Source organism: Alternaria incomplexa, assembly GCF_024043165.1.
Source record: "Alternaria incomplexa strain BMP 0042 chromosome Unknown scaffold_1, whole genome shotgun sequence".
In the NCBI taxonomy this organism is placed as follows: domain Eukaryota; kingdom Fungi; phylum Ascomycota; class Dothideomycetes; order Pleosporales; family Pleosporaceae; genus Alternaria; species Alternaria incomplexa.
The window spans coordinates 3,250,330-3,268,358 of record NW_026249850.1 but is presented as its reverse complement, the minus strand read 5'-3'; the positions used below and the strand labels follow the sequence as shown (position 1 = coordinate 3,268,358).

Genomic DNA, 18,029 nt, shown 5'->3' with positions numbered 1-18,029 from the left:
TGGCTTCCTGAGACTCCGTCTCAGGTTGCGCGGTGGTCTTGAATCATCAAACGCAATCTTGCATGATCCTTACGGCTGCACAAGAATCCCTCTTGAACAGCTCATCGGATTGTATCAATTAATCTATCGTGTTCAGCTACAGCAACCAAGCAACTTGTGTGAGAGAGTTCATATGACATCACACATGCGAAAGCTAGACGTCTATGTTCCTGATGGAACGCAACGGTCGTCTGATAGATCGCCCGTCCAGATTGTATACAACCATGCTCCACGATATGCAGGGTCTGTGACTCCGCGCGACCAATAACAAATCCATACACACGTTCATCCGCATTCCGAGTTGTAGCCTATTTGTCCAGTATGATCAGCAACGTGTCCCTCCGTCCCGAAAGCAGGCGCATGCCATTCCGGTATCTGCACTTATCCCGCCCTCACGCAGGCTATATCAAGCTACAGCAGACCAAGCCGTTCATCCATCAGCAACTCCTTCTGCGCTCCGCGGAAGCATCAACAAGGGGACTATCACCAGTCTACGCCCCATTCAGAAATACCCGGACGCTATTGATCGAGGGTTCGGCGGCTGGCTGTGAAAATGTCAAAAGGTGCGTGTGCACTGATATGCGCGTGTGTGGACCTGGTTCTGGTCCATCCACAAGCATCGTATGATAACTACGGTTGTGGCGGCCGCCCGCCCCGGCAATGATTACTCCTACGACGCTATCGGGTCAGCACTACAAGTTCCAGAACGGAAAACTCGCCCTGTGCGTCTTCGCCGTTTACCAAAGTCGTTCCACCGTATAGCTATACGTTGCCTAGTACAATTCTTCTCCTGTTCGACCGTAAGGAGAAACGGTTGGAGCAATTCGGGGTACTAAGACCGAATAATGGCCGGCACGACACGTCCCGTAACATGTGGGTGACTCGTCGCACTTGGGCGGATGACGAGCATCTATATCAGCTCTGCTAACCCGCCATGGTACGTGATGCATGACATGAAGCAGGCTTATGTGAGCAGATATGCATCCCCTCTCTCCATGTATCACTCCTTCAATGCGATCCCGAGAAGTTACATGCCGAAAGAACGCTCCTTGTCATTATTACTGCTGGCAGGCAGGCCTTCAGCACAAGCGTAGCAGTTGGTCATGTCTGCTTAATAATGTAGCTTTAGAGCTAAATCACTTCTCCTGTCTTATCCTACCGCCTGTACAAAGAGAGATTCGTAGCAAGTCGTTGAGATGCTGCCCGCCGAAAAACAGTCCAACCCCCATCCCTTTTCCCTGGGATGCCGTGATGCCAAATATGCCAAGATTCAAGTGGTAGATTGTAGACGCCATGAACGCTCCAGTTTGCAAGAAATACAGAAAACAGCCTGATACGATAATCCTTCGTATCCAATAAACCGGGTGGAGCAGCCAATCATATAAGAAAGGGGTATATGTGAAGAACGAGCGGAGCCGGAAGAGCAGAGCCTGGTCTGCTGCAGATGAGAATCGTTCAAGCGGCTGCTTGCGGCGCGGCAGGCGCAGCGGCATCGGGAGTGGCATCGGCTTCTTTGACCGTTTCGTGCACGCCCTCACCTCTACAGAGCGGACACGAGTTGCGTCCTGTTGTCAGCCACTAGAATAGGTTAGCATATGCAACTCCTCGAACACAAGAGACCAACTCACCTGATCAATGCAAATCTTGTGGAACATGTGTTCGCACCTGACCAGCTTCCGCGCCTCCTCATCCACCTCGAAGTCGCATAGGCAGACGAGGCAGCGCGCACCCGGAACGAGACTGATGGTCTCCTCGCCCTCAACAGCCTCGGCCACAAGAGTACCAACACGATCTTGTATCCTGAAGAGACCCGGAGCCGAAGCCACATCCTCTTCGCTCGCAACTGGCGGTTTGGCGGGCCCGAGTATAGAAGAAAGCAACATCATGTCTTCGTAAGTTGGTGAATCGGTGAAGAGACTTGGGGTAGTAAGAATAGGGTGGTTCTCTGGGTAGCTCCCTCCCAGGACGTATATGATCCAGCTCCTCGAACCCTCCCCAGGATTATTGTCGGGCTCCACGACACCTCTTCTACGGGGTGCACCCGACCCATACCTTGTGAAATCCGACTCGCTCAAGCGTCGTGGGCGAGCATTGCGGGTGTGCGTTTGTGGCTCTTCTGCAGTGGGCTCGAGAGTCGAGCCGGCAGCTCTACGGACGAAGCTGTTCCGCCGTGAAGGTGCCGAGGACTGTATGGTCGGCGAGGGAGGAGAGGTGGAAGTCGCTGGTGTAGTGGCGCCTGATGGGCCGGCTGAGAAGTTGAGCGTCGTCGCGGGCGTGGAGGGTGGGGGGAGAGGCCCCGGGGGAGAGTCAGTAACGGATGACCATGGCCGAGGGTGCTCTTGTGGCGTGCCGCGGTGATGCCTTTGACTGTCGTAATTGGAAGGAAAGTTGAAGCCGCCCATCGAGGCTCGCCGCCTATGGCTGAAGCGTGTCCCGTTCTGTGGTGGTTGTAGGATGTTTGCATTGGCATCGCCTGGTGACGTCGGTGGTGTGGGGAAGCTCGAGAGGGCATCAAGGAAGGGCGGTATGCTGGCATCCTCCTGTCCAGTGCCACTTCCAGGTTGTATGGATCTGATGCCCACAATGATTATCGGCACCATCCTGCCCTCCCCATCCTCGTCGCCTTCTGCTCCGCTATTCCCTGATGCGCTGCCACCGCGCCCACTACTATCGGTCCGCCCGTTGTCGGTGCCAGTGCCAAATCTGAACATTCTGAAGAAATTGAGGGGCGCCTGGGCGGCTCCCGGAGTGTCGCCACCTTGTCCGTCCTCGTTGCCTCGGAGCGCCGATGCTATGCTGCCATTCTGCAGCGACTGCAAGAAGGTATCGAATGTGCCGTCTCGGGTTGCTGCTTGGTTGTCATCGCCCACCAGTGAGGCTGCCGTGGCTGCGGCGGCCAGCGATAGCAGTCTCGACAGCACGTCGGCCTGGTCCTCGCCCTGCCGCAGCTGCTGCACGTTGTCCATGTTCTCTCCATCCTGCCATAGTGACCGTCTCCTCCGCGGGTGTCCTATCATGTTGCGAAGTCGCCGCTGAGACGGAATAATGCCGAGAGCCCGCCCATCCCGGCGCAGCGGGCTCAGAGGAACCAGCGGCCGCGGTCGATGTGCGTCCGGCCGCTCGCCCTGCGAGTTGCTCCGCAGCAGCTGGTCAAAGTCGAGCCCCAGCTCCGGCACCTGCACACGGGGAAGGAAGGGCCCTCGGTCGCTTGCTGCGTGTCTCAGAGCGGAGCGGCTTGGCGTGCTGGTACTGGGTGTGCTGGCTGCAGCGACGCCGGGCGTGGGTTCCGTGTTGCGGGAAGCCATGGGCGGCCGCCTGGACAGCAGGCCCGTCATGGAGCTGAGCGAAGAGCGCGCCCGGTTCAGCCGCGATCGCGAGCGACTGGGCAACGGAGCATCTCCGGGCGCTGACGGGCCAGCATCGTGGCGCCCGAAATGAGAAGAGAGGCGGTTGGAGAGTCTGGTGGTGCTCGTTCGGGGTCGTGAGGGCGTGTCCGGCGCTCTCTGCAGCAGCTCTGGCACCGTGTCGCTGTCGGGCTGGGACGAGGCCAGCAAGCCAGGCGCCCATGACTGCGGCCGCGAGCGCCGCCGTGTTTGCGCGTCCGCAGCGCCCGTGGAATTTGCCTGGCCCATGTTGTGAGGCCGTCCGGCGAGGAAGGCGCGCCTCGAGAATAGAAACGGTCGGAGAGGGTGTCGTCGGTCGATGTGTCTTGGGTCAGAGCGACGAGGTCCAGCGGCGGCAGGCGGTGATGTATGGCGCAGCCGAGCCTTCCCAATTCGTCACGCCGCTAACGCCATGGGGCTACCGCCGTCGATTACTCTTGCCCAGGTGCCTCGAGTCTATTACTGAAACCACTCGCCGCACCTTTATTCTACAGACTCAATTTCCCTTCCCTCCCCTCAGTGTGTGTGCGTGGCCGCTATCCTGCATAGCCTCACCGCCGCACCCCGGCCTTCTGAGCAGGGGCCGTTGCAGCGCAGAAGCCGCATGAGCCTGCAGTCCTCCCTCATCAGTAGCCATGCAGCACTTCACCACGCAGCTGCGCCATGAACAGAACAGGACACGCTCGTTGCGCGCGAGTCAGTACCACAGGGCAAGAAGAAATAAAGATAAAAGGAAGGAAGATGAATCACTTGCGGATCTAGAGGCCGACGACGAAACGCAGCCAGACGCCATAGCCCAATCGTACGCCTCGTCCACTGCGCCTGGAATAGCTCAGCTGCGTGTCGCAGGCCTATTGCCCAGTCAAGAGGACAAAGTCCCTCCACCACCCTTCCCCCATGCATCTGCGAGCGTGTCCAAACAACACAATGGCCCCGCTAAAGTCCAAGAGGAAATGGCCAGACCGCCTTCACGCCTCTACGCCGTCCACGCCTCTTCAAAAGGTGGTGCCGTCCAAGGCCATCCAGAGGCTCAGAAGAGGGCTCATCTCGATTCTGTGTCGACGCTGATGCATTGCTGTCTACTCAAGGGAGATTACGAGCGTGCGGGGAGAGCGTGGGGCATGATTTTACGGACGCAGGTTGCTGGTGGGCGCCCTGTAGATCCCCGTAATCACGGACGCTGGGGCATCGGTGCTGAAATAGCGCTGCGTCGAACGCCACAGACGCTGATGGAGCACAGATTCTCTCCAGAAGGCTTTGAGCTTGCTCATGAATATTATAATCGTCTCATTATCCAACACCCAACCCGGAAATTGCAACCCCATGCTGTTGACGAGAGGACATTTTACCCACCCATGTTCTCGTTGTGGATCTACGAAGTCCGCGAAAAGAGCAAGCGTGCAAGACAGCAGCTGCACGACGACGTTGCAAACCAATCACGCTCCTCTCGAAGCACGTCAGTCGACAGTAGCATCAGTGAGACTCCGGACAACTCTTCCGCAAAAGAGGCGACAATTCAAGCGGAGGAACTTAATCAGGCTCTGGAGATTGCAGAGCGCCTCGACCAAGTCATATCATCTCCGCCATTTGATAAGCAGGCAAGTCTCCTGGAACTCCGTGGCCACATTTCTTTATGGGTTAGTGATCTCACAATGGGAGATATGGACACCCATGCGGACTGGGCTATGGATTCATCTACGCACTCAAGTCCAGCTCCAGAACAGCTCAAACGACTTGCAAAAGCTCATCATGAAGTGCTAGCAGCGCAGGCGTTTCTCGAACGAGCGGTTGCGAATGGGGCTGAGAGCCAGGCAGCAACTCTGTCAAGTATCAACATCAAGCGTAGGAGTCTGGTCAAAACTATGGAGCAGTTGCGTACTGCCAGGTGAGGCAAGCACCTCACGGATGAACAAACTTTGATTTCCGCGTTATACCCAACCTCTTCTTACAAGACTATTACAATTTGAGATCATGCACCAAGGTCCCGATACGTGAGTATCCGCTTCTCACGTCTCTCTTCTCGTACATTCCAACCCTCCTCCAGCATTATCTGACTGAGGTCTGACGCCTGCAAACAGCGCAAGTCTAGGCGTAGGAGGCGGCGAGGACAAGACAAAAAGCAAAGTCAGCCACCTCCCAATCATACACAATCCCGCACAACAGCCTCGTATGTGGAACGTCAAACATGGCTCCGAGCTCAAACCTAGAAGGCCGCGCAATTTGCGATCGAGCGTGTCGCGTCGCATCAACATGATCAACGATGTCACATGAGCTTGACATAACATAATCGCACGCCAACAAGAGGGGAGGCAACGTTGAACTCGAATCTTCGTTTGGGCAGTAGAGTCTTCGCCCGGGTATCCTAATGACTGGAAAAGAAAAGCTAGTAAGAAAGCCAGACCCGTTTAAACGCCAAAGCACCCCCATGAGAAGCCAAAGTCATCCGTACCCTTCCCGCCAACACTACATCAATCAAAGGAAGCCACCAAAGACAATCCCACGGATTTGACATGCTAGCTCAAGCCATCTAGCACTGAGGCGAGTTGCAGATCTTGCGCACGTTCTGGGGTACGAAGGTCTGGGGTCCACCAGTGCAGACGCGCTTGTCGCCTTCAGTGTGGCAGTTAAGCGGGTCGATCTTGACTGCGGTACCTGAGATCCACTGGTTGCTGGTCTACTGTTAGTGGTCGGATGTGAAGGAATGTAGTAGTGGACTCACCCTGAGCAGGTCCAGGAGTGGCTGATCTGGTAGTAGGCCTGATCTTGAGGTCCACGGAGATCGAAGAGAAGACGGCGATCAGCGACCTGGCACTCGTTGTTGTTGGGGACAGATGCACCGGAACCGCCGCAGTGAACGCCGTTCTGGACGGGGTCGTCGTTGCCGCCTCCGGAGAAGGAAGACTTGAAGTTGAAGTCAACGCTACCGGAGGTAGCAGAGGTGACGAGCTTGTAGTCAGAGATGGTGTAAGAGACCGGGATACAGCCTTCATCGCCGCGGACAGCAAGGCTGGCGGGAGCAGCTACGGCAACAGCGGCAAAGGCCATTGCGAGGGTGTAGGAGGAGCGCATATTGAGGGGATGTGGCTTTGGTAAGAGGTGGAAACTTGGTAGCAGAGTGAGTTGAGGGGCTGCGTGAGTTGAAGAGTTGATACTTTTGGGAGTGCGATGACGAGAAGGAAAAGGTATTGGAAGAGATTTTTGAGTTATATATACTGGCAGGAGCATTCGCTATGGCGCAATCCGGGGCCGCTACCGGCAGGGGCGACGGGCCAGATGCGTACGAGAAAGTGACTGGAAGGCGAAAAATCGGGTTTGGGTCCGTTCGTAGGTCGCAAGACGAGCAAGATGAGCAAGTTATTTGGGGCTGTACGAGGCAGAGCTAGCGGGTTCTCGAGGTTCAGCAAGGAGACCTTGCGGCTGAAGGTGCAATTGGGCAGGTCTCAGTATAAGCTTACGCGCAGCTGTTGGGTTGTACTACCAGCAGCTGAGCTACATACTAAGGTAACTACCAATAGCTGAGCCATGTAATGAGGGACTAGATTGAGGACAAAGCGTTGTTTGCGAAACGAGCATTGGAGGTGCCTATGGGTAGCACGCCATATAGAAACCGACAAAGGCAAAGACGAGTGGCAGATGATCATAGTCAGACATATCCGCAAGAGATATGGACACAGGACATCATTGCCCGTTAGTCAACAGTAGGACACCCTATGGTCAGAATGCAAGGGCCAGAAGTAGGAACTAGAACAACAGCATTTGTTGTCCCCAATTCACTCTATAATTTAGCAATTAGAAAACTCAAAGGAAAGAGATGTAAAATATAACCAGAAGTAAGCCTTGTTCTTTCATTTCTTGATCAGGGGCATTGTTGTGTTGTTGCAACATTCGAAGATTCACCTATTCTAACTTCCGCGTTCCTGCGAGAGGACGTATGCACCTTTGAAGGTGCTCAGAACACATGCTCAGAAAACAAAGAGCGAGCCCGGTGTAGTGGAGGAGACAGTACCTTGTAGGGCGATGGTGCGTCATTGGCCCGGAAGCGAAAGACCAGCATGGCACTCCCGCGGGGAGCATCGTCATTTCACATGAGCAAGTTGGCCGCCCAGACGCACTCCAACACAATGGACATCACACCAGTATTCAACCAGATACTCGCCAAACACGATGCGCACCCGATCGAGCCTCATGTATTCCGTGTCGAGGCCCTAGATGATTTTGTGAAAGAGGCATACCGCATTGTAGGCCACGTTGCGCGCCTGGACTCGAGGGGAGGTAAAGCTAACTGCCGCAGCGAGGGCACATTGCAAAGCTCCACACGGACCTGAAGTCGATACGGCAAAGTTATCTCTCGACGGCGCATCCTCCCCGCCGGAAGCAGTACACGCGAACCAACGGCTCCGCGACGTCGGCAGACAAAGATGCAAAGTACCTTAGCAACACGCAGCGCAACGAGATCGACGCTCAGGCGAAAGAATCGATACACGGGCTGAACGATGCCATCAAAAGGCTAGGCATTGCTGAGCAAACACGGCAGGAAACGCAGACGCAGGTTGCTTTGAAGAAGCGCGCAAAGCAGGGCCTAGGTGCGCTTGGACGATGGGCAGCGGGCGGGGCAATCACAGCAAAGAGCGTCGAGGAGGAGATGCAGGAGGCCAAGGCAAATACGATCAAGGCGCATCGAGAGGGCATAATATGGTCGCTGCAGAAGCAGCTGGAGCAGTGCGGCCAATTCCAGAGCGACATGATGGAGATACGGCTCATGCGCGAGGTGGAGAAGAGCAAGAGCGTGCTGTACAAAACGAGGACCACGGGACCAACGAGCAGCGACTACAGCGGTATGAATGGCAGCAGTGCAGGCAACGAGTCTGCAGGCTATCGCGCGAAGCCGACGTACAACCCCGACGAGTCGAGCGCGGTGATCGAGAATCAGCTCGACCCCGAGCAGCTCCAGCTATTTGCGCAGGAGAATCAGGACATGCTCAAGCAGTATGAGGACCAACTCGACAAAGTTCGGTACGTACTCGAACGTGCGCATGATGAACAACTACTGACACGGCCAGCGCAACCGAAAAGTCCCTCACCGAGATCTCGGAACTGCAGTCGACGCTCGCGTCCAACCTCAGCATGCAGGCGGCGCACATTGACCAGCTCATCGAAGACTCGTTCAATACGACGGAGAATGTAGGGAGCGGAAACAAGGAGCTCAAGCGTGCGACGGAGCGGGGCAGCACGGCACAGAAGCTGTTCTGGGCGACAAGTATCTTCTGCACGACACTTGTCTTGTGGGACTTGTTCATCTGAAGCGTGCAGGAAGACAGGCTGGTGTTGTTAGTAGACAGTCTACATGTGAATCAATCGCGACCTCGCCGTTAGTATCCGCTGCGCTCTGAGTGGACCAGATTCCCAGAAGCAGGAAAATCAGCCCATGTGGGGTGGGCAGACATGAACCAGGTGCAACGCAGACCCACAACGGTTCATGGCAAGAAATGGTCGTGGTGATGCCCTGCATGTGAGACGGCCTGTCTGGCTGACATGATGGCGCGGCAACTTGTGCCTCGGCTTGCCTGCTCACACGACGCTGCGGCAGACCTTCCGAGCGTCAACTCTATATAACGAGCTGGCCGAGAGCCGTCGCCATGTCTGCATCTCTTGCTCATCGTCTCGCGCCGGCCCTCCCGGTTCTCCGCATCTCGTCTCCAAAAGCAAACTGCGGGGTTTAGCGTGGGCGGACGCGGCTTCCCTTTCCTAGGCAGCGGCAGCGGCAGCGGTGAAACGTAAACGTGGGAGCGCTCCTACGCCGTAATCATGCCAGACTCACGCACCTCCTCCTCCACTCCTCCCCAGACCTCGTCCAAGACACGCCTCTCCCAGATCTCCTCCCACATCGAACCCATGGCTGCCACCGCTTTCGACGCGAATGTCGTCCCCCAGGCGCCCGAAGACCCGCTCTTCGGCCTCATGGCTGCCTTCCGTCGCGACGAGGACCCCAACAAGGTCGACCTGGGCATTGGCGCTTACCGTGACGACAATGCAAAGCCCTGGATTCTGCCCGTCGTGAAGAAGGTACGCCATCGCGCCTTCCTCATGTCCACACAACACAGGCTAACATTGCACGTCCACAGGCCGACGACAGACTGCGCGACGACCCCAACCTCAACCACGAGTACCTCCCCATCGCCGGTCTCGCCGAGTTCACAACCGCCTCCCAGAAGCTCGTGCTCGGTGGTGACAGCCCCGCCATCAAGGAGAAGCGGGTGAGGACACCCCTCCATCACGTCATGACTTGAGCTCACACCACACAGGTCACCAGCTTGCAGACCATCTCTGGCACCGGCGCCGTCCACTTGGGCGCCCTCTTCCTCGCCAAGTTCTACAAGACCCAGAGCCAGCGGACCGCCTACTTCTCCGACCCGACATGGGCCAACCACTTCCAGATCTTCTCCAACGTCGGCCTCGAATACAAGACATACCCCTACTTCTCCAAAAAGACCAAGGGCCTTGACTTCGATGGCATGATCGGTGCCCTACAAGATGCGGCAGAGGGCAGCATCATCGTACTGCACGCGTGTGCTCACAACCCCACCGGTGTCGACGCTACACAAGAGCAGTGGAAGAAGATTGCCGAGGTGATCAAGTCAAAGAAGCACTTTCCTTTCTTCGACACCGCCTACCAGGGCTTTGCTTCAGGTGACCTTGCAACTGACGGCTGGGCGATCCGCTACTTTGTCGAGCAGGGCTTCGAGCTCTGCATTGCCCAGTCCTACGCAAAGAACTTTGGTCTGTACGGCGAGCGAGCAGGCTGCTTCCACTTCGTCACCTCTCCGTCATCCGACGCCGAGTCCACCATCAAGCGCATCGCCTCACAGCTCGCCATCCTCCAGCGCTCCGAGATCTCAAATCCTCCTGCCTACGGTGCCCGCATCGCCTCGACCGTCCTCAACGACCCCCAGCTCTTCGCTGAATGGGAAGACAACCTCCGAACAATGTCTGGTCGTATAAAGGAGATGCGCAAGGCGCTTCGTAGCAAGCTCGAGGACATGGGCACACCCGGCACATGGAACCACATCACAGAGCAGATTGGCATGTTCAGCTTCACCGGCTTGACAGAGCAGCAGGTTCTGAAGATCCGGGAAGACTCCCATGTGTACATGACCAAGAACGGTCGTATCTCCATGGCTGGCCTGAACACACACAACGTCGACTACTTTGCGAAGGCTGTCGACAAGGTTGTGAGGGAGACCCAGTAGGGTGGAGGCATAGCACCTTGTAGAGGTTTTCAGGAGTCTTGCTAGCCACGACTGGCCGAAGCTGGAATGTGTTACGATTATACGGGACAGCGACCAAGCCGTACTGTTGGGATGGAGAATCTATCATAGACTAGTCTTCCCCTCATCTAGACTATTAGAGTCCGCTATTGAACATGCGGGTGTGATGCCATTTTCCCCCTCTGGTCTAACACTTAAAAGACTGTACAAATACATCGCTTCGACAGACACAACGGATGAAGAGTCTCTGGACAGTCACATTCATGAGTCTCGGTGTGGCACACATGATAGCAGGTAAAAGAATGATGTGTTTATATCAATACATAGGGTATACAGCTCCAGCGGTCCACCTGACGACAAAGGAAAACAACACCCATACAAGCAGTGAGACGAACAATAGCCGTCCGGCACATCTTCAATTTCCTCATCATACGCACCATATTCATCATTGTCGCAAACTAAAGCGTCTACTTAACCCCTTTGCTATGCGTAAACCTCGCGATACTGCCAATACTCCAGCTTTTCCCTTTCCTCTCCTTTTCCCGATGCTTCTTCTCCTCACGTTCCCGTACCTCGTCACTCGATTCCAAGAGAATGTCTCCACTGAGCCGCTTCAACATGTCGAGAGTCGAAGACGTTTTGCGCAGACGGCTCTTCTTCGGGGGTGGCGGCGGGACAAGATCGTCGAACGTTGGGGTGCGCCATTGTAGGGTGTTCGTGTCTACGGGTAGAGGAGGGAGAGGGGCATTGTTTCGCTGGATAGTAACGAATCTATCCTCCATGGGTGGGAGAAGCATGGAAGATGCGACGGGCGATAGTATGTGTTCTTCTATGTCATCGCCGTTGTTGCTACCGTAGCTCCATGATGACTCGTTCGTTCCTTGGATGGGCAGGCTTATTGCGCTACTGCTGTTTGACGAGTGGGCCGAGTACTGGTATGGGTGCGGTAGTGGTGCTGAATGAGGTGGTTCATAGTCGTCGGGTCTAAGCTCCGGTCGATTCGCGTCCGCAAGGAGGGAGTCTGATTGCGCACGCTCTTTGGGTAGAAAGGGATTGTCTCGGAAAGCCGGGTGGTCAGACAGTGCTGGTGGCGGATATGTTGGTGCTCTCCACACCGACATTGGTGGCCTGGGTTGTCGCTGAACGTGTTGGGATGACCTGGCTGATGTGTCTGCGGAGTGTGGACGCGTCGTCATGGTTGGTACAGTCAGACTTGTTTGCGACACGGTTCTGGACAGTGGAGACAGGAGCCGCGGTGAGGCGGATCGCGCGCGCGACTCGGAGGCGGTCTTTCGTAGAGTATGTGACTCAGTAGGGGCCGGTGGCTCTGCTATCGGAAGTGGCTTGGAGAATGCCTTCTCTTGTGCCTTCAACCAATCCGGGGTTGCGCATGCTGATATCGCTGACGCATCGTAATTCAGACTGGAAGGATCCGCTTCGCCCGTGGTGAGTAGTTTCTCGATTGCTTCACGCAGGTCCTGCGGGTCGACGTTATCAGAAGCGCGCGTAACCGCCCACTGCGGGTGGTTGACCTTTATGGATAGCTGCCTTGAACGGGAACCTTCGGACGATACGGTGGAGGTGTCTGAGAGACCAGGCGGGTCGCCATGGGAGTGACCTCCGTTATCCGTACGGCACTCCTCTGACACCGGTTGCACCTGGAAGACCTGAGAGGACTTTGTCGCTAGTGGGCGGATGCATGGCCACGAAAGTGACTCTCGCATGAGGTCGTGGATGTCCGGTTCTGTTGACAGTGTGTCCAACTCCTCCAACTTCTTCGCTACCCCCGGGTTCTGCGTACATCGCAGCTTAGAGAGGTACGCGCTGCATGCTTGTGTGTTGGATAGTGGATGACCGTAGTCGATCAGATCTTCCAGTACCGTCGTGAATTCAGTGTTGAAGTCCTGTATGCTTGCGTACTGGTCGATGTGTAGGTTTAGGAAATGGCAGAACGCGTGGTGGTATCCAGAAAAGCTAAAGACACCGAAGTTATCGTCCAATGCTTGCAGCATTTCTTGCGAAGTGTGGTTGATGGGAGGTAGGGGTGGCCCGACTTCGAAGACTTCCTGCATCACTTCTTCTGCCACGGAAAGAAACATGTCCAGCTTGACCTCGCGATCTTGTCGAACCCATGCTCTTCGCTCCTCGAGCAGGCTCGGCTCTACATCTTTCGTTTCCTCTGAGGAGGCCTTTGGCATAGGCATGGGTAGAGCGCCATTGCAGTATTTCCAAGTATCTTTCGATTCCAGTGCAAATTGAAGACTGCGTCGCCAGCGAGAGTACTCCGGCCCGCTGGAGTCTAGTTTTAGGATGGGGACGCCGGGTAGGCGTGGAGAGGTTTGTGGCTGCATTAGTCCTGGTTTCGCAGGCGTTACTGCACTTCTGAACGGTGCAGTTGATGGAAGGAGCTCGTAGGAGAATAATCACCGAGGAGACCAAGCACATTTGAACATCACCGCATAACACCACAGCCCATCAGCATCGTCTCACCAGAATATGGCCGCATGCACATCAGCCCTGACACCCTAGCTCTTTGTTCCAAGGCCGGACTTCCACAAAGGCGAGCCAACCGTAGCTTGAAGCATATGTACAGCCATGCGCAACCACCATGATCCCAGATTAGGTCTCGCACGCACCAGGACCCCTTACCTACACAATCATTGAATTGGGTTTGGGCCGTTTTCATCGAGTACCAAGACTGACGTGTAGCAGACTTCTCGCCGTTGACCGTACTCCGCGTCGGGTAGTAATGGGTGCGCAAGCGAATCAAAGCTATGGAACGCGTGGCAGTATGAGCATTATTGGTCGTCGGAATCCGGTGGTTGCGGGGAGTTTCTCTGTTCCCGCCTCATCTTCATGTCCGAAACGCAACGTTGCGGCTCTTCGCGGGATCAGGCGAACAATCGAAACTTTTTGACATCGGGCCTTTTGCCGCCCATGACGATGCCAACGTCAACGATGATGACTTGGACCGACCAAGATTGAGCTCTCAGCCTGCGAAGAACGGTAAGCGGGCGGGGTCGTTCGGGATCATGACTGTCTAGGTGGAGGTGTGGAGGCACGGCACGCTTCTGGATGCCACCCCCACATCTACGCACAGTTCAAACCACAATTGACTGGTATATATGCTATTTGAATTCATTGTCTTTCATCGAAGCAGCAGTAGCAGCAAAAACGGGGGCGTTGTGGCGGAGTGGTTATCGCGCAAGACTAGAAATCTTGTTCCTTCGGGAGCGTCAGTTCGAATCTGGCCAACGTCGATCTTTTTGCCCATGCGGAGGTCAGAGAGGTCTCCTCTCTGGTTGAAGCCTAACTTTTTGCGCTTTTCTGCGTGACAACATTGTGTTGACTGCCAAGCCCATCTTGGCGTACATATACTCCCCAATCCGGACAGCTGCTATCTAACTTCCCATGCCACCGCGACCCTTTCCGTTCCCCTTCCGCGTGGGCACTGATATTTGCAATGTCCCAAGAGTGCGATCCATCATCACGCCCCGTACCGGTAGCGAAGGCGAGCCTCTGCGCCCTCTGCGTCACTACCTAAAACGAGTGTTTACCGAGCACGAGCGCCAGTACTTTTGGCATCGCTTTGGACCCGAAGAATCTGTATTGGACAAGGCAGATGTAATCTCCAAATTTCTCGCTGGTAGGTGAGTATTCGCATCAGCTCAATCTCCCGACCAGGAGCTTACGTGATACAAGGTTCGCAGCGAAAGAAGCTTGCCGCAAAGCAATTCAACACCTCGACATTGTTCAAAGAGGGTTCAAGCATATCATGATCCTCCCTGTTACCGCGGTTGATCGCAGTAAGCACCAATCGTTACGACCCCAGGGCTTGATCTTGGATATGGTCTACGAGGATTTCGAGCCAACCTGGGTGAAGCCTGACGGCAAAATTGGACTGATCGATATGAGCGAGATCGATGGGCAGCTGTGCGAAATTAGCATCAGCCACGATGGAGACTATGCGACTGCTGTGGCTATAGTGCCGATGGCGGACAAGTGGGAACATTGATCTCGATGGTACTGGTGCGATTCTTGTGGTTCGTCATGTTTCGCTGGACCAATCCATGGATGCTGGTACCATAGAACTTTACCAATCATGAAAGCTGTAATTAGGTCTGCCACAGTACGGCATAACCACAACTATCACATGTGCTACGACTACTGCATCTATTACAGCCCGATCTGACCTTAAGCCGTCACATGTTGCTATATCTATCTCGTTGCTGCCTAGAGAACGCGTCTAGCTACCTACAAGAAGAAAAATTCGCAGCGGCTTGTTTCACACATTACTTTGCAATATGACTACCACATATACACGGTCTACGTTTGGCAAGTCCAACATGTTCGCGCCTGCACTGCCATCAGCATGGCAGCGTATGCAGCAGAACCCAATACTCTTCATCGCACAGTAGTTGTATGCTCACCGACCGCTCTCAACAATACCGAAGCCGGCTTCTACAACATCAAAGCCCTTTTGTACAAAACCTGTTAGAATCGTCTGCGTCTCCGATACGCACAACGAGCAGCCGCGTGTACCGAACGGCGACATCTTGATTCACGCCGGCGATCTGACAGTCAACGGCACATTTGAAGAGCTGCAGTTACAGCTTGACTGGTTGAACAGTCTGTCACACCAACACAAGGTTGTGATAGCAGGGAATCACGATTTGCTCCTCGATCAGTCCTTCTTTTGCCGCAACCCACGACTTGCAAGCCGAGAGAATGATGAACGCAGACTGCGAGATCTCAGATGGGGAAGCGTAGTATACCTCGAGAATGAGTCGAGGATGCTCACCGTTCGCGACAGAAACGTCAGGATCTACGGCAGTCCCATGACACCGAGATACGGCAACTGGGCATTCCAGTATCCGGGAAACGAAGACGTGTGGTCAAATACCGTCCCGGAAGCGACAGACATACTCGTTACGCATGGCCCGGCCAAAGGTCACCTCGACTCGTCACCGACGAACCCATCTTACTTACAGGGCTGTGCTCATCTTCAGCGCGAACTTTGGCATGTGAAGCCGCGACTCCATGTCTGCGGGCATATTCACTCAGGAAGGGGCGTCGAGTGTAGTGACTGGGGATGGCTACAGTGGGACTATGACGCTGTATGTTGTGGCGAAGGAGGACGCGTCGTCGTCTTGAGGATGCTGGCTTGCTGGGTCTGGCTGTGGGTACTCTGCATGTTGGGAAGAGCAGCGAATGGACGGACTATGACGAGTGTTAATGCAGCAGTTGTTGGTGAAGGGCTCGCAGAAGGCGAGCAAATTCTTCTCGTAGATCTTCGATAACTTGCAACGATTGCCACGTCATGAGACATCTTTCCTCGTTGTACACGTAACATGTACTGTTTGTATGCCTCAACACGATGTCAAGGTTTACGTGCTGTCTCTTCATCCCCAGTGGAACTCCACAAACAGCAAACGGAGACACATATCGTGCAAACCATATACAGAAGTCCAATGGGTGGCTTCTGGAAGTCGGTAATGCCCAGGTTACAAGAGTGCTTGGCCACCAAAGTGGAGATGGAGATTCTAGGTTCATGCGTGCCGTCATGCCCCACCGATCCTCGTGGAAGCGACACAGAACGCGTTTCGGGAGACAAGATCCATAAACAACGACCCTGCGAGAGGCTGCGGCACATGGATCTGACAGGAAACAACAGTGGAAGCCGAGCATAAGGTGAAATGCAGCCTCAGCCTTGTGTACTCCGGAGCAGTTGAAGCCTGCATAGAGTATAGGACCAGAAATATAGCATGAAAATGACGATCGCAACCGTGCCCAATGCAGAGGTGGGGCCTGGGGCTATATGTTCAGATCGTTAAGGAATGTTCTTCTTCTAGTCGGCAGGAATGGTTTCGAAACGTTCAAGCGCATGCCGGCAAGGGTGGTCTCACGGTGTTGGAATGTCACCCAGCACAGCACAGCACAGCACAGCACAGCAAAGCGCGTGCATGCTGTTCAGGTCTAAAAGATCAGCTTCAATCGCCATGTTTAACCGTGGCGGCGGAAGTCTCCTTGCGATGCTTTGAATTACGGTTATGTTGGCCTCGACCAAACGGTAAAGCCAAGCGACAGAAAGGGGAATCCCAGGAAACGAGGAGACAGCCCGATGCCGCGGTGCATTGGCTGGACCATTGGATCGGCTCAGATCTGTGGGTTGGATTCGCACCTTCCTCGTACAGTGCTACGCAGGAGCTTCAAACGAGTCACAGTACCCGATGACAAGGCGAGCCTCGGCACCCGCCAGGTGGAATGTTTGTAGAACGTCGACAGACAACCAAATATAGCTGTGGCAGGCGTTCATAGTCGCAGACCGAGAGATATGAAACGTTAGAGCACGGGATGAGCACCTGAGGCGCTGATGGAATGGCGTCAGTCAAGGCCATGCTGACTTGAGAGATGAAGGACAGTCCAGTCAGAAAGTACCGGTACCAGCAGCCGATGTCGAGGCTGCAGTCCAAGTGAAGGCTAGCGACGGACAGGGGCTACCTCGAACCTAGGGCGCTGTAAAGTTCATGTCGTTCGCTGGGGCGCAGGCGTGGAGGCGGCGAGCAGAAGTCGAAACCAGCCGTCTGCCCTAGGACGAACTTTGGCGAGTCGTCGAGAGGACAGTCCTGGACGATGCAGGCAAAGCGCACATGGCTGTCAAAAAACGATAGCGTGGTACGGTAGTAGTTGGTCGCACTTCGGAATGACTGTGGACACAGACCGGCAAAATGGCTTGCTCAGCGAAGGAATTGGGTGGCTGCAGGCGATACGCAGCCCTGCAGTTTCCTACAGTCAGCCGGTAGAGACGTTGGAATAACAGTGTGCAGGGCCCAGGAAGGTGCCGCGATATTGCTTCTGAGCGAACAATCAAAGCATGTCCACGGGGTTGGGTGCAGCATGAGGCGGCGTGGTGAGCGATCATCATCATTCGCATGCGAGCGGGACCCGTGTCATGCCGAAATGAAGGGCTCGGCAAGGGCAAGGGCAAGGGCTGCGCCTTCTCTTATTGGCCGCCTGATGGCCGTTCCTTCCTCAGCAGCGTGCGCATCGAACGGTGGGGAGCAAGGCGCTGGAGATGGACATCAACACTGCACAGGCGGCCGCCTCCAAATTCCTCGAAATTGAGGGTTCAGTCGCCGTGTCGTAGGCAAGGGATACTCCATGTCTTGGGCTATACGGTAGCACAGCCGGGGTATATATTACCCTTGGCTAGTGCGGTTTGAGCTCACAGCCGTCTGCACGACCAGGGCCTCGCGGCCAGATGCAAATTAATCCACAGGCGCACCGTGGCGGCATGCGCAATCTGCTGCTGATGGAGACACAATGTCCGCTTCGCCTTTTC

General features: G+C 55.1%; 5 protein-coding genes and 1 non-coding gene across 6 annotated transcripts; 4 read left to right on the top strand and 2 right to left on the bottom strand.

Annotated features, from left to right (window-relative positions):
* Window positions 1-1,494: 1,494 nt before the first annotated feature.
* On the bottom strand, window positions 1,495-3,671 carry J4E90_001169 (uncharacterized protein; the record flags this gene model as incomplete). The annotated part of the gene is made up of 2 exons (XM_051430759.1): window positions 1,495-1,617; window positions 1,668-3,671. 2 exons carry the CDS (start codon window positions 3,669-3,671, stop codon window positions 1,495-1,497), a joined length of 2,127 nt encoding a protein of 708 aa, XP_051296246.1.
* Window positions 3,672-4,057: 386 nt separating this feature from the next.
* On the top strand, window positions 4,058-5,311 carry J4E90_001168 (uncharacterized protein; the record flags this gene model as incomplete). The annotated part of the gene is made up of 1 exon (XM_051430758.1): window positions 4,058-5,311. One exon carries the CDS (start codon window positions 4,058-4,060, stop codon window positions 5,309-5,311), a length of 1,254 nt encoding a protein of 417 aa, XP_051296245.1.
* A 638-nt stretch (window positions 5,312-5,949) lies between these two features.
* On the bottom strand, window positions 5,950-6,491 carry J4E90_001167 (uncharacterized protein; the record flags this gene model as incomplete). The annotated part of the gene is made up of 2 exons (XM_051430757.1): window positions 5,950-6,091; window positions 6,142-6,491. The coding sequence occupies 2 exons, from the start codon at window positions 6,489-6,491 to the stop codon at window positions 5,950-5,952; spliced, it is 492 nt and encodes a 163-aa protein (XP_051296244.1).
* Window positions 6,492-7,543: 1,052 nt separating this feature from the next.
* Window positions 7,544-8,723, top strand: J4E90_001166 (uncharacterized protein; the record flags this gene model as incomplete). The annotated part of the gene is made up of 3 exons (XM_051430756.1): window positions 7,544-7,660; window positions 7,714-8,435; window positions 8,483-8,723. The coding sequence occupies 3 exons, from the start codon at window positions 7,544-7,546 to the stop codon at window positions 8,721-8,723; spliced, it is 1,080 nt and encodes a 359-aa protein (XP_051296243.1).
* Window positions 8,724-9,227: 504 nt separating this feature from the next.
* J4E90_001165 (uncharacterized protein) lies at window positions 9,228-10,669 on the top strand (the record flags this gene model as incomplete). The annotated part of the gene is made up of 3 exons (XM_051430755.1): window positions 9,228-9,485; window positions 9,545-9,676; window positions 9,725-10,669. 3 exons carry the CDS (start codon window positions 9,228-9,230, stop codon window positions 10,667-10,669), a joined length of 1,335 nt encoding a protein of 444 aa, XP_051296242.1.
* Window positions 10,670-13,866: 3,197 nt separating this feature from the next.
* Window positions 13,867-13,947, top strand: J4E90_001164. The gene has a single exon. It is a non-coding gene; the product is annotated as a tRNA-Ser (tRNA).
* Window positions 13,948-18,029: the final 4,082 nt, after the last annotated feature.